Source organism: Chiloscyllium plagiosum, chromosome 3, assembly GCF_004010195.1.
Source record: "Chiloscyllium plagiosum isolate BGI_BamShark_2017 chromosome 3, ASM401019v2, whole genome shotgun sequence".
Taxonomy (NCBI): Eukaryota; Metazoa; Chordata; class Chondrichthyes; order Orectolobiformes; family Hemiscylliidae; genus Chiloscyllium; species Chiloscyllium plagiosum.
In genome coordinates this window covers 20178100-20194182 of record NC_057712.1, presented here as the reverse complement: position 1 = coordinate 20194182, position 16083 = coordinate 20178100, and the positions used below count along the sequence as shown (strand labels likewise).

The window sequence follows — 16083 nt, the reverse complement described above, 5'->3', positions numbered from 1 at the left end:
ATGTTTTCTAGCATAGAGAGCTACTTCACATTGTCCTGCATTATGCTGCTCCATCTACCAGATTCTTGCCCACTCCCTTCACCATCTATGTGCATTTACATCCTCATCCTTTTCACTACATATTTTATTCTTTATCTTTTGTAATATTTATTCCCTGCATCTAGGTCTTGGATATAAATTGTAAAAAGTTAAAACCCCAGTATAGACTCATGCAGAAAACCACTTGTCACATTCTGCCAATTTGAAAAAAACCCATTTATGTAAACGCTGTTTTCTACCAGCCAGTCAACCTTCTGTCCGTACAAATATGTTACCCCAACGGTGTGTGATCTTATTTTTGTTTTGCAATAATCTTTCATGTGGCACTTAGTAAGTACAGTTGTTTTCTTTGTTTGGATTAAAATGATATTGATTCATCTTAATACAAGACGGCAGAATAGTTTGTAGGTGGGTGCATCAGCTTATTAGAAGCTATCTGTCGTGTGGCATGTATTAGGGTTTCTACCTCCTTTATAAAATTGGTTAGAAAGCTATTTATTTTTCAGAAGTGCTTTTGGATCCATGCCGAACCTGGTGCCCATCCTCCACTTGCCAGTCTGTCTGCCAACTAAAGGAGGAACTACAGAAGCCCCAGTTGGTACAGTGTGCAGCCTGTAACTTGGAGTTTTGCTCCCTTTGCAAAGCGAACTGGCATCCAGGGCAGGCTTGCCAAGAAAACCTGCCTGTTACCTCATTTCTTCCTGGTGAATCAAGGTACTCTTTTTGCTTAATGGCAGCAGGTCCTACCTTTGCTGTTACATAACAGATGAGTGATGTCACACTGTTTATTAAAGATGTTCCTCAGAACTGCAATGGATTATTCCTGGTACCACTCTGAACTTTATAAGAGTAACTGGCAATAAGGTTGCCATTAATTGATGGTCTTCCAAGCAGGCATATATTTGCTAAGTGCAGTGGAACTGTTAGTCAATATTGGGATTAAAAACAGAAAATGCTAAAATATTAAATGTTGTTGGAGCGGGGGAGAGAGATCAAGTTAATGTTTCTGGTCAGTGATCCCCCATTAGAGATGTATTAAGTCTTGAACAAAGGAACAACAGCCTGAATGCCTTTTTCTGGGGTGAAACAATACTTTGTGTTACTGAATGTTAAATGTTCCCACAAGTTCAAACTCTTAATATTAAAACAGGAGCACTAGCACTAGAATAAGGGTTCCACTGCATGAGTAAAGAATGAAGACTTGTATGTGTCCAGTATTGTAATACAGTTTCTGCATGACTCAAATGCTATACAGCCAATAACTTACATCCATAAGCATCCCACAAACAGCAGATGGACTAGTAGTCCAGAGATCTCGGTTAACCTTCTGAAGACATGAGTTCTAATCCTACCATTGAAGATGGGGAAGTTTAAATTTAGAACCTGGAATTATAAGCTAGTCTAACAGCAAATCTATAACCATTGTCAATTGTCCTAAATACTCATCTGACTTACTAATGTCCTTCAGGAAAGGAAATCAGTCCTTACCGAGTCTGGCCTACATGTAATTCCAGAACAGCGGCAATGTGATTGACTCTTAATTTGCTCTCTAGGCCATTGCAAAGGACAGTCAGCTCAAGGTTAGCCAGAGATGGGCAGCACATGCCAACCATGCCAATAACAAGCTAATTTGTCACGTACAATTTTTTAAAACTGAATAAATGCCCAATTAAACAAAACCAGAAATTGCCAGAAAATCACAGCATATATGGGAAGAAAGCAGAATTATTGTTTTGGGGTCCGGTGACTCTCCACTAGAACTGTTAGCAGCCAGAACAAAGTGTGGTGTTTATGCTGAGAGAGATGTGAGAGACAGGTGGAGATAGAGCCCAGAAACATTTGAAAGGGATAGGTAAATCAGGAGATTTTGGCTAGCAGGCCAGGACAGAAGAAAAGCTGACTAATTAGAGTTAAATATAGGAGAACGTGGGTGAGCTACTGAATACAACCCACCTAATGAGATACTGGGTCTAGGAATATGTGAGAATGGGTAACTCTGCTAAAAGCAACCCATGTCATTCGAAGACTGGATGGGAGATGGGTAAAAAACATGGAAGAGTGGAATCAGACTCTGAAGTCATTAACCTCTGTGGAGTTCTAAACCGTTAGTGATGGTGTTGGTTAAGGAAGAAGTGATGTTGGCCAGGACATTGGAGAACACCTCAGTCAGTGTCGTGAGATCTCTTTCCATCTACTTGAGCAAGTAGATGGTTCAAAGTCATGTGAAAAATGGTGATAAGAATTTTAACTCCTTGCCAAGAAAAAATGAAGCAAACAGATGTTCCAATTTTAAAATCTCTTATTTGTCAAACAAATGAGGCACCTGCTCTAGTCAGAATAATGAGAGATATGTGTCAATAGTTTGAACACTTAGATTAGTTGGGTTTTACTTCCCCAAGATATTAGAGATGCCTTCGAAATTAAACATACAATTTAATAGGTTTTTGATGGATGGCTATTGGAATGCAGATGGCAAATGAAGAGGGGGCATGGTGGCTCAGTGGTTAGCACTGCTGCCTCACAGTGCTAGGGACCCGGGTTCATTTCCGACTTAGGCAACTGTCTGCGTGGGTTTCCTCCAGGTGCTCCAGTTTCCTTCCACAGTCCAAAGATGTGCAGGTTAGGTGAATTGGCCATGCTAAATTGCCCATAGTGTTATGTGGATTAGTCAGAGGGAAATATAAGGGAATGGGTTGGGTGGATTGCTCTTCAGAGGGTGGGTGTGGACTTGTTCGGCCGAAGCGCCTGTTTCCACTCTGTAGGGAATCTAATCTAATCTAATCATTACTTCAGGAGAAACCTGTTGTGGCTTTTGAGTAATTGTATGTCTGGTATGTTCCTTTGCACTGTTGCTCAAGATATTGGTACCAGATTTTTCTCAAAATGGTTGTTTTGTTCCCCACCCAGCTCATTCTTTGAAAATGATGAGGAGGACGATGTTCCAATCAAACGTTGCCCAAAGTGCAAAGTCTACATTGAAAGAGACGAAGGCTGTGCACAGATGATGTGCAAAAACTGCAAGCACGCCTTTTGCTGGTATTGTCTGGAATCACTTGATGTAAGTGAAATGAAGAAACTCATTTCACCTTATAAAAAAAAAACAAGGAATTGGATGATTGTTCACATTGAAGCATTTCAGATCATATTTACACTTAAGATGGTTCTAGAGGGAGATCATCACAATTTAAAATGCATTTGTATGATTGAACTGCGCTAGTTTTAAATGCAATTATGGCATAGTAAACAATGTAATTAGCAAAAGAGTCACTACAAAAGCAACCCCGTCAACAATGATATATATTAATGTAGCATCCTTCACTAGGAAAACATCCCAGTGACCCTTGAGTCACTCCACTAATTACAGCCAGCCAACTTGAAACTATGACATTTAACTTCACTGCCTGGCTTATATCTATTAACAATCCTCCAATCATGTTAATAATGACAAGCAACCCATTAGGCCCTTAACTTGCATATTGGCCTCATATATGGCGTACTATCAAATGTCCTTTGGAAATCCATGTCTGCTACATCTTCTGGCTCCTGTTTATCGACCCAATTAGCTAAAGCCTCAAAGAACTAGAATAAATGCAGCAAACATGATCTCCTTTTATAAAACCATATTGATTTTGTCTGATTATGCAATGATTTCTAAATGCATTGTTGAAACATCGTTAATAATGATTCCAGCATTTTCTTTGACTGATGTCAGGATAATTGGTCTATTGTTCCATTTCTTTTCCCCTCCCTCTCCAAAGTAGAGATGTTTCTTTTGCTCGCTTCCAATCTGCTTGGATAGCTTTAAAATCTAGGGAGTTTTGGGAACTCATGAATCCACCACTTCTGTAGCTATCTCATCTAGAATCCTAGGATGTGATCAGTTACATCCTCAGGATTTTTCCTCTTTTAGTTCCCTAATTTCCTCCAATATTTTATCACTGTTGATACTAATTACATGAAGTTCCTCACTATTATTAACCCTTTGGTCACACTCCATTTCTGGTACATTTTCAAGTATGAAGAAGACTGAAGGCTGTCAGGAGGAAGCAAGATGATGTGTTCACTCAGAAGCAGCATGGTGGCTCAGTGGTTGGCACTGCTGCCTCACAGCGCCAGGGACCCGGGTTCGGTTCCCACCTCAGGCGACTGTCTGTGTGGAGTTTGCACATTCTCCCTATGTCTGTGTAGGTTTCCTCTGGTTGCTCTGGTTTCCTCCCACAGTCCAAAGATGTGCAGGTTAGGTGAATTGGCCATGTTAAATTGCCCATAGTGTTAGGTGCATTAGTCAGAGATAGATGTAGGGTAGGGAAATGGGTCTGGGTGGGTTATTCTTTAGAGGGTCCGTGTGGACTTGTTGGGCCAAAGGACCTGGTTCCATATTGTAAGGAATCTAATCTAATTTATTCTGGGTGAAGTTACTTGGACTTCATCTTTTGAGCTTGACTTCATCATCATTTGAGGATGAGGATATTTGTCAAGTCTCGTTCTCCAATGAGTTGTTTAGTTGTCCATTCATGATTGGATGTCACAGAACTGCAGAGATGAGATCTGGTACGTCTGTGAGATCACATAGCTCTATTCCATGCTGCTGAAGGTAGCTTCACCAAATTGAACCTTTATTTTTTGGTATACCTGGTGTTACTGTCCTTTCTAGCTATTGTAGAAGATCTTACCTTTAGCTTTATGTCACTTCTCTCATTTTGTTTTTCTTCCCTTTTTATCAATATTTTGGTCAGTTTGCAGATTTCTAAATTTTTCCCAATTCCCATTTCACTGATCAGCTAGTTGGCTGCATATTTATAATAATGTTGCATAGTTAATGGAATCAGCACTGAGCTGGCAAATCCTTTTATTGTTAAAAAGCAGGATGCAATGCTTTATTTATGATGACAGAATTAGATTTGGGAAAATTGATTACAAGTTGACTTTTTAATGAGTCCAGAGATCATAAATAGTACTGTTTCATTTGCAACTATAACTTTTCCAAATTATGCATTTCAAATTGATGTCAGCTTGAGTTTGAGCCACCTACAGAGGCATCTGTACAAACGTTTTGGAGCTGTCACAAGATCCACATCTTCCTGCTCCCCAGTCAGCTGAAATCATAGTCTTTTTTTTCTTTTTTTTTAAATTCACTTTATTACTTCCAATAAAGAAAGACATTGTTATGTCTTTTTATGGTTTTCTGAAAAATAATTCTAAAATAAATGCAATCTAAACATTTGTACTTGAACATCTTCTCCTTACAGCCATGGAGCTCACCCAACATGTGATCTTTACTTATTCATTCTACGCAGTACTTCCTCTGTTTAGGTATCTGTAAATTGAAGCTGTCATTGGCATTTGTAGGTAGCTGGTAAGAAATACCAGCTGTAATGCAGCAATGTACCATCTTTAGTCACCGAATTATTTACAATTGGCAAATAAAAACCAACACTCTGGAATCATTCTGGAGACTGTTAGACTGTTGATGAGAGAACTAAATGCTTGCATGCTGAGTGAGCTAAAAAAAAATCAAAGGACGACTTAATTTTCCGAGCAGCAGCCTTTCCATATTTAGTACTGTTCTTTGGTCTTTGCAGATTTTGAAATCGGAAAATGTAAAAAGAAAATTTACACACTTATTAATTGGTTGTGCCAAGAGACTTGACTTTATACAGGCCACATGAATATACCAAAATAAATATGCAATGTCATGTACTTCAACGCACTCTGTTAACACGAATGTTTTACTCACAGTTCAAAATTCACTGCATCACAATGGAGTGGAATCTTGCCCATGATTTCACATGTGCTGCTTTGAATGTTGAAAAGTTTAAGTTTAAGATTTGGTCTGCCCAATGCACATTTGCTCCTCTATCTAGTCATTAATTTAAATGATTCACAGTCATAGTTACACAAATAGTTAATGTGTGGAATGCAAACATTGGTTTGGTCACATCAGAAGAGTCTTGAGCATTCCACATTTTTCACTGGGATTGGAAGTTATCTGTGCTGCAATCTAAAATCCACATGTAGCCGTTATAAATAGCTTGCTTTCCAGACAGTGAGGTAATTGTGCATAGAATATTCTAAAGGCAGTTTCTAAATTTGTTTATTAGTTACATGCTGTCATCCACCAAAGGAAGATAATGAAATTATTTCCAGCCTGCAGTTATCTTAATGATATTACCAAGGCAGCATATATCACTCGACAGTGACCTTCTTATTTGTGAAGTACAATTTTTATGAACATTTTAATATGAGCATCTTAGCATTTGTGTTTTGAATATGGAATCAATGTGCAAGGGGAATAGGCAGGAGATTGGCAATAAGTCAAATTCTCTAATGACCTCCTTCTATACTGTAACAATTCTGTAATTCTTTGTTTGTTCTTGTATTCTATTCAACTTGTAAGAGAATGGAACATTTATTTTGATGGCATTACTTTTTGTTAAGTGTTTTGCAGAGATTAGCCTGGAATTGTGGCCAATTACTGGTATTTGAGGTGTGTAGTTTGGAAATGTATGCTGAAATCATGACAAATTTCAGTTCTCTAACACTACATAAATTAGCAACAAACCCCAAAAAGGACTTAGTATTAACACCACTCTCCCATCAAACAAACCTATTCATATTTGAGGTTATGGATATTTAGAAAGTTATACTGTATCAACTATTCTAATTCCACTTAGGTTATACATCATAACTATGTAAAAACAGTCAGATCTTCGTTAGCCTCTCTGTAGACATTTTAAAAGATGTTGCTTTTCACATAGTTATGACATATGCCACATGTTGTCCTGTGAAGCGCATTAGGATGTTTTGCTAAGTTAAGGGCATGTTATTCTGTACAGTTGAGTCATATTAGTAGGTGTTACATCATATGACTTTGATAAACTCTGTTCTATTTCATTATCCACTCATTGTATAACACAGTAAATGCGTTGTAATATTAGTATAAAAGCAAGAAGTACCAACTCAGAGGGTTCAAGTTCTGATCAATGTTTCTTATATACTTTTCAAACAATAGCAAATCATCCATAAGCAACCCTTGTTGGGGTACTTTGCCTGGTGTGCTGTGTTCTTCCAGCCTCCTGCTTGTCTCCCTTCGTTTCCAGCATCTGCAGTTTCTTTTTTTGTCTCTAATTGTATTTTAAGAGCTGGCCTTCTAGTTGGTTGGACATTTTTCCAAGTTGTAAGAAATGTCAAGTATTAGAGAAATCTGCCAAATCTTCAAATCTGTTTTGTCTGGAATCTAAAGACCTCCATACATTTCTTTCCCTTCCTTCTTCAGCATTTTCTGCAATTAGAACATAACAGTGCATTTTGTTTGTCAAGCTTCTATACATATTTTAATCCTTTTTCTCATTGCCATTCCAACATTTGCTACTTTTTATTTATAGAGGAGCATTTTTGTAAAATTGTAATTTTCATAGTATGTTAGCATAGTAGAAGAAACAAACAAAAAGCTAATTTCATCCATTTTAAATCAATGTCTCTGGGTAAAAGTCTTGATTGAATAACTTACATCTTTTGTGTATTAAAGTAGGTATTTCAATTAATTTTTGTCATTATTGTCAATCTCATAACTAAATCACTGAACCCAATAGTACAGTTTATATTATGCAGCAGTATCCCAAGGCTGAATGTGATGAGGTGGAATGTTTCCCCTTGAAAGCAGTTTGGCAAAATTGATTCAAAATGTGCTCAAAATTGATTTGAGTAATGTACAGTCCAAATTTCTCAGAAAAATTCATTTGTATAATCCTAAAATTAAAATTTTCAATAATCCAGAATAATTTTGCAGCATAATAAAAAGTATCATGTGATTTCCCTTTCTCTTCATTGAGTAATATTGCTTAAGCAGATGCAAGAATAATGATTTGCTGAAGTTTTATTAATGAGCTTGAAAATGGGTTATTGGCAAAACTAAGTATTTTCATAAGAACATTCAGTATTCCAGCCAAAAGTAACCTGATTTAAAATTACTGAAAATTATTTTTGAAAGAAAAAACAGTATAAAACCAGTCACCAGTTTTGTTGGTGTACACTGCTCTTTTTCTTAGTAATTTCTTTTACATGTATTAGAAAATTTTAAAACATGTCATTTTGCATCTGTGCAATATAAGTGCAATTTGAAGAACAAAGCTACTTGGTGGAAATTCAGTTTCACTCTGAGACTCTGATCAGTATTATAAATGCAAGTGATTTTAAGTTTGACTCTCATACATTTAGAATTCCCTGGCATCTTGCAATGGCTCATTGGAATTTGCTCGTAGTTATGCTGATAGCTGCAAGCAGAACTCTATCACAATGTCCACACAGGCCACATCTTCCAACAAATCGATAGCAGTCTAGAGAGTCAGGCCTAGTTTTCTTCTATTCCTGCTGCCAAAAGGATAGAGCAAGGTTGGGGGTGGTGCTGTTACACCCCTAGCAAAGAAAATAGGTGCGGGAGTAGACCATTCAGCCCTTCAAGCCTGCAGCTTGATTGTGGCTGATCATGCAATCTCAGTATCCCATTTCCTCTTTCTCTCCACACCCCTTGAACTCTTTAACCAAATAGGCCATGTCCAGCTCTCTTTTGAATATATCTAATGAACTTGCCTCTACAGCATCCTGTGTTAGAGAATTCTACAAGTTCACAACTCTCTGAGGGAAGAAATTCTTCCTCATCTCAGTCTTGAATGGCATACCTCTTATTCCTAGAGTGCTAGTTCTGGACTCTCCCAACATTGGGAGCATTCTTCATGCATCTAGCCTGTCCAGTTGCATCAGGATTTTATATGTTTCTACGATTCTTCTAAATTTCAAAGTTAAAAATCACACAACACCAGGTTATAGTCCAACAGGTTTAATTGGAAGCACACTAGCTTTCGGAGCGACGCTCCTTCATCAGGTGATTGTGATCACAACCAACTGATGAAGGAGCGTTGCTCCGAAAGCTAGTGTGCTTCCAATTAAACCTGTTGGACTATAACCTGGTGTTGTGTGATTTTTAACTTTGTACACCCCAGTCCAACACCGGCATCTCCGAATCATGACTTCTAAATTTCAGTTAGTGTAAATGCACTCCAACCACTCTTTCTTCATATGTCAGTCTTGCCATCCTGGGAAAGTTTAGTGAATTCAAATACATGCCAGGAACTTAACAACAGGGTTTCTTGTTGTTTATCCAATATATTTACCTGCTGAACAGTTAAGGGTAATCTACATTAATAAATGATGTGGAGGTGCCAGTGTTGGACTGGGGTGGGCAAAGTTAAAAATCACACAACGCCAGGTGATAGTCCAACAGGTTTATTTGGAAGTACAAACTTTCGGAGCACTGCTCCTGACTACAGGTAGCTAGTGGGACAGGTTCATAGGCCACAGAAGTTACAGTAAAAGATCAAAGCATCATTCAACTGATCAATACATCACATCATTTGTATAACACTTTGATCTTTTATTATAACTTCTGAGGCCTATGATTCTGACCCACTAGCTACCTGAAGAAGGAGCAGCGCTCTGAAAGTTTGTACTTCCAAATAAACCTGCTGACCTATAACCTGGTGTTGTGAGATTTTTACTTTAATCAAGCCACATTTAGCGCCACTCATACCAGGCCCTGTGGGTTACTGGCTTATCATTGAATAGACTGCGATGTGCTCGAGTGAGATGCTGCATAAAAGAAGCTTTCACAGTGGATCCACTTTGCAGCAAAGAGAGGCTGCCTTTATATTATTGACAATCTACAGCAGGCTCTTGGGGAACCTTTTTCCCATTATTTGTCCCTAGTGAATAGTTGTTATGTTTTAGCAAATTCTCAGTGGCAAATGGAAAAAAACAGCCAGTAAATGTCATTATTTTAAAAAGACATTGTGAGGAAATGGTGACTTGGGACTTGTTTTTGTAAATAAAAAACATCTATTGTATTTGCCTACTGAGGTTAAAGTTTCCTTTTCCTTTCTTGGATGGGATAGTGTTTCCTATTTAAATGTTTGAGCAATTAAATTGTACAATGAAAACCTATCTTTTTGACGATCCTTTTGGAACGAAGGTTCAGTGCATTTTGACTGGATTGCAATGTTAATATCTTGAACTTATTCCTTTTAAAACAGGATGACTTTCTATTAATTCATTACGATAAAGGACCTTGCCGTAACAAACTTGGTCACACTCGTGCCTCTGTCATTTGGCACAGAACCCAGGTTAGTAGAAAAATTCTATTTCCATCACAATGCATGAGATAGATTTCCTTATTATCCAATGGTGTCAACTATGTCAATCCTGATCAAAGGGAGAGCAGCTTTTAACTACATGAAAGGTTTCTGTTGATTCTGGACAAATTTCCGTACCAAAATCGCTTCTGATATCTTTATTGCCCAATCTTAATAAACGGTTGGTACGTTTAGTTTGCAAGTTTGGGCTCATAATTGAATCATAGAGGTGTACAGCACGGAAACAGACTCTTCAGTCCAAATCACCCATGTCTACCTGATATCCTAAATTGATCTAGTCCCATTTGCCAGCACTTGGTCTATATCCCTCTAAACTCTTGCTATTCAGATACCCATCCAGATGCCTTTTAAATATTGTAATTGTACCAGCCTGCACCATTTCCTCTGGCAGCTTGTTTCGGACACGCACCACCCTCTGTGTGAAAAAGTTGTCCTTTAGGTCCCTTTTGTATCTTTCCCCTCTCGCTTTCAATCCGTACCCTCTAATTTTGGACTCCCCTACCTGATAAAAAGATGTTGGCTATTCACACTATCCATGCCCCTCATAATTTTATAAACCACTAAAAGGTGACACCTCAGTCTCCGATGCTTCAAGTAAAATAGCCCCAACCTATTCACCTCGCCCTGTAGCTCAAATTCTCCAATCCTGGAAACATCTTTGTAAATCTTTTCTGAATCATTTTCAGTTTCGCATTTCACCAGCATTGAAGCTCATCAATTTACTATTACTCTTTTTTTCTCCCAGTACCATTTGCAGGAACCACTAGAAAAATACCCAAGAACAGTAGGTGTAAAGGGCAATAATTTCACCATAAATTACTGTCCTCCTATTGCTCCTCCCTTCCCAAAGAAATCAAAATCGAAGAGAATGATAAAGTGACTGTTATCAGATAGAAATACTCAGCATTTTATTCTTGACTTCCTTTTCCCGAGAAATTTGGTATCTTGAGTCCTCTTGAGTGAGCTACAGAGTTACCAGCAATATACAGGAACACTAGTGTTAGACACAGTACTCCTTATTTCTTATCCTACAGTTTTACCAAGAGAAAACAAAAGCTATACACATTGTTTTGATACTGTTGTTTTCTTCAATTTCTCTACCCTCTGATAAGCAGGAAGTATATTGCTTGTATAGGGTTAAATGTAGAACAACACACTAACACTCACCCTAATGGACAATGGCTAGAGAGGGGAGAACAAAATGATGAATCCCATAGTTAGAAACTATTAATACTTCCTATGAGATATAAGGCTTAATTCTTAAATTCAGTTTTCCACATTACTTTAGCAAGATTCTGGAGAAAGGAATTCTGTATAACAAAAATAAATCTTCCTCCACGTTTCCCTAACCTTAGATGTTATTGGGCATTAAAACTTGCATTAAGGTCTGTGTGATTTGTTGAGAAAGTATTCTATTGTACAAAGAGTTTGGCTCATTCTGAAGCAATATATCACTTTTAAGTTTCAGTCTCTATCTTCAATTAGATAATCAATCTGTAAATTCAGCACTATATCATAATCCGTAAACAATGATGCCCCTGTAACCAAGCATATCAGATGCTGTTAAATTCAGTGTCTGCACTTTGTGGCTAATTGAATACAAATAAGGATTTGGCTGTACTTTAGTGCTTTCCACTCTTTGTTACTACTGATAAATAAGTTGGGCTTGAAACTGTAATGCAGTAAATAACAAAACTGTTTCAATGCAGAAGGAGACTATTGAGCCCATTATGTCTCATCATGAGCAGTGTAATGTTATGCCATCTTCCCACTATTTTTCCATAATCCCACACATTGTTTCTATTTAAAATCATTGTCCATTGCTCTCTTCAATATCTCAATTGAACCTGCCTCCAGGTTCAATTGTTCCTTTGTTGCATTTCAGACCCAAATCCCTTGTTATGCGAAATTTCTTTTTTCTCACATCGCATTATCTTCTTTTCAAAATCACTTTAATTCAATGCTATCTCCTTCTGGATCCTTTTATGAGCAGGAACAGTTTCTCCCTGTGTACTCTATCCAAACTTCCCATGATTTTGTAAATTTCTATCAAATCTCCTTTATCCTTCTCCTCTCCATTGAAAACAGTCCCAAATTCCCCAGTATATCTTCATAACTGAGACTCGTCATTCCCTGAAAACATTCTTGTAATGTGTTCTGTGGTCACTTCCTTTCTAAAGTGCGGCACCCTGAACTGTACGCAATCCTCCAGTTGAAGTCTAACCAGTGTCCGGTATCAGGTCAGCATAACCTCTGTGCTTGAGTATTCCGTATCATAGTTATTCCCAAACAGGTTTCTTGATGCAATGGATTTTGTTTCTACTTTTGTACTTACAACAGTATCTTTTATAGAATACAGTGAAGCCGTTCAAATATTTTTGGTCAAAACTTGTTGTGGACAGAATTTGTGTTCGCTGTACTGCCTGTGGTAAAACTGTGTTTTGTGTGTAAAAGGTGTGTCTTTTGTTACCCTCTTAAGTGTGAATCCCAAAGTGGTAGCAAGCATTTGTAAATTTAAAGCAAAGAGTGTTATTTTTCTGACACACTTGTCCTGAATTTAAAACTCACTATCTTGCACACTTGTCTCCACATGCATGCTGACATGCACATACAGTTTGGTTATTGAGAAAAATCCTATAAAATTATGGTTGACACCTGTTTACAATCCTGTTTACAATTTCCAGTGTTCATGTGGCCGACCTAGTTTCTTAAATGATGTTCTTTAAAGATCAAATGAGCATCTTGGAAAGCGAAGGATTCTCAGCAGGCCAAGAGATTTCTTGTAATACGATTTCCAGAAGGTTATTTCTCTGGCTAGCTTGAGGTTTGAAGAGGTTGTCAGACGTCTGTTTCTTGACTGGGATCTCCTTACAAGCCATACTTGTTCATTGTCTTGGCTGCTTGAACGACTTACAGCTAGTTTGTTGGAACTCAGTCTGCAAAGCAGCTTATAGTTATTTTCGGAAAAAAATACAGTCTTAACTTACCCCACTCCTCATATGACACTTACAACTTCAAAAAACCTATTCCATATAAAGATGGTATATACTCTGAATACAGCATCTTGCATTGTTATCATTTTTTTTAGATTAAAATCTGTCATTTTTACAGTGGAATGATTGAACTGAACAATTGTTTGTTGGGATGGATTTAACAGAAGAGCTTAACAAAGTAGTTGTGACAGTAGTGTTTGTGCTTCTGTTCCTTGAAAGCTAATTAGTATTCATTCCCTTCCGTCTGCCAGAAGTTATGTTTCAATGTGCCCTTTTGTCCAGAATGAAATAGATATACATGCTGGAACTTCTGTAATCTTTTTGTGTTGGCTCATCCAAAAACAAAGAGAGATATGAAATGCTGGTTAGCTCTGAATGTTTATTTAATTATTACTATGCGTAAGATTTAAGATTATCTATACCTCAAATGCTAGAGATCACACAATTGGCAGTAGCCTTTTAAATGATGTGTATCCAGTTTTTGTCATACTAACTGAAAATTCATAATGTATTGTGGCATTGGTCAGCTCAGTTGGCTGGACAGCTGGTTTACAATGCAAAGTCGACCAAGAGTTTGGGTTGAATTCCCACGCTGGCTGAAGTTACCAACAAAGACTCAGCTTCTCAACCTTTCGCTTTGCCTGAGGCATGGTGACCCTCAGCTTAAACCATCGCCAATTGTTTCTCTCGATTGTGAGGGTAGTCTTATGGTTCCATTAGGCTACAGCGACCCTTACTTTTTACTGTGACACTGCACATTACAACACCTGAGATTCTTTATAAAGCTAGATATTTTGTCATCATAACCTGAGCGTACTTTAGTATTTATCCATTCTATTCAAAATGTATTCTACTGCTACAATATATAACTTTAAATCTGACTGTTAAAATTATACACAGAATCAAAAAAAAACCTGCATGGCTGTGATAGAATTTACATGGCGCTCTGATGCAGTTTCAGGGGGGTGGATAAGTTTGAGGTCTGTTGAACAGCAGGTCATTTTTATTTCCATGTGAAAGTATTTTCCACTCAAATCAGAAATGAAGCTTGTCATTCTAAAGTTGGAATAATATGGAAAAGATTTGTGTCAATTACTAAAGTCCTAACTGTACTGATATAATAATTCTCAGTTTTGTAGGAAGATTTCCAACTGATGTTTATCACGTCACCCACAGATTTGTCTGTAAAGTTCCCCATAGTGTCAACACTTGGTAAATGGTCATTTTCAATTGTCTCAATTTTTATTTGTTGTAACTGACAAATCATACATCATTCTGACAATAAAGGAATCTTTGTCTCAATGAAATATTTAAGATTGTGATTGATCCATCACCTTTTGGTGAAAGAAAATATTCTAGTTTTATTACACTGTGTAATAATCATGTTTTTATCTTCTTTCCCCATTTAGGTAGTTGGAATATTTGCAGGCTTTGGTCTTTTGCTGTTAGTAGCGTCACCTTTCCTCCTACTGGCCACACCATTTGTTCTTTGCTGCAAGTGCAAATGTAACAAAGGGGATGATGATCCTTTACCCACATAGACCTGATGCTCGGAAACAGGACAACAATATTTAATGAACATTTTTGTTGTTTTAACTGCAATTTTAAACTGTCTTATTTTAGCCCATCATATATCCCAGTGCCAAAATTTGCTTTCCTGGTTTCCACCATTTAATCACACTCCAGAATCTGAGAGTGCCATAAGTTAAAACACAAAATTTTAAACCCGGTTTCCCAGACAAATTTACTTATTCAAATTAATGAACAGAAATGTGATACTCTGCACGAAGGCTCTGGAATATGAATGGTAAGCTCAGAAAAGTTCTCATTTAAATGGTTTCAAAAAAGCAATATCCTTAACAAGGTACTGCTCTTCACTTAAGTACAAAACATAGGTTATATGAAGGATGGAAAAAAGTGCAATGTTGTGTTAAACAGAAAATGCACAGCAGCTGCTTCAGATTTTGTAAAAGCAAAAGGCACACTAATATTTTAGACCTGATATCAGATTAGAAGGTTGTAATAAGTCAGGTCATCTATTTATCAAAATAGGTGCATTCTTATATTGCAAAAAACACACATATCGCTGACTCTAAAAGACCAATAGTCTAGTTTACTGTATAAAAGCCATCATAAGACATTTTGTTGATTTGAATGAAACATTTAAATGTTTCTTAATTATTAGGTGATTTACAGCTGCTTTTTACCTGAATCCATCTATAGTATCTCCATCTTTATATGTTTTTATTTTTTAACTTTCTAAATTTGTAAAGGTGTGCGGAATCTTAATAGTTACCTGCAATAAAAGGCTGAAGTTTCCTGGTACTGTAGAGATGTGTTTCATGGCAAATGTCAGGGAAAATGGGGGAAGAACATATTCCCAAGACCTTCCTGCCCTTGGGGTGGGGGAGAGGCGTTTGCAGGAGGGAAATGGGAATAAGATGGGTAGCTCAGCCATTGGGGCAGGCAGCCAATTAAGACTATAATTTCAAGCTATTTTCTCAAGATGCAGGTAGGATTTGGCATCTCTACTGCCAACATATTATGTGTCTTACCATGTGGTCTCAGTTGATATTCTAGATGTTGGACATGTACTTCAGCATCAAGGGTTGCAGCTGTAACTTTTGTTACATTTGTTCTCACTCCCTCTCACTGCCTTAATGGTTTCATCCAATGATTTTGAGCCTGTTTCTCTCCTAATCCAGTCCTTGCAATTTACTAATTTATCTGTGGGGAAGAGTTGGAGGAGTGACTAGTAACTGGGAAAAGAAACTAAAGGGAAAGGGAGTGACGAGGACAAGATTCCCAATGGTTCACCATTAGTTTGATGAACCAAATCTTCCGGC

At 37.5% G+C, this 16083-nt stretch overlaps 1 protein-coding gene across 6 annotated transcripts in view; it reads left to right on the top strand.

Annotated features, from left to right (window-relative positions):
* LOC122541537 (probable E3 ubiquitin-protein ligase RNF144A-A) overlaps positions 1 to 15556 on the top strand; it is a 68240-nt gene extending 52684 nt beyond the window's left edge. For all 6 annotated transcript variants that reach the window (XM_043678407.1, XM_043678399.1, XM_043678384.1 and 3 more), the window contains 4 exons: positions 546 to 753; positions 2947 to 3097; positions 10125 to 10214; positions 14647 to 15556. In XM_043678407.1, coding sequence (XP_043534342.1) covers positions 546 to 753; positions 2947 to 3097; positions 10125 to 10214; positions 14647 to 14778 — 581 coding nt within the window. In that variant the 3' untranslated portion in view covers positions 14779 to 15556. The remainder of the gene's footprint in view (positions 1 to 545; positions 754 to 2946; positions 3098 to 10124; positions 10215 to 14646) is intronic.
* The last annotated feature ends 527 nt before the right edge of the window (positions 15557 to 16083 follow it).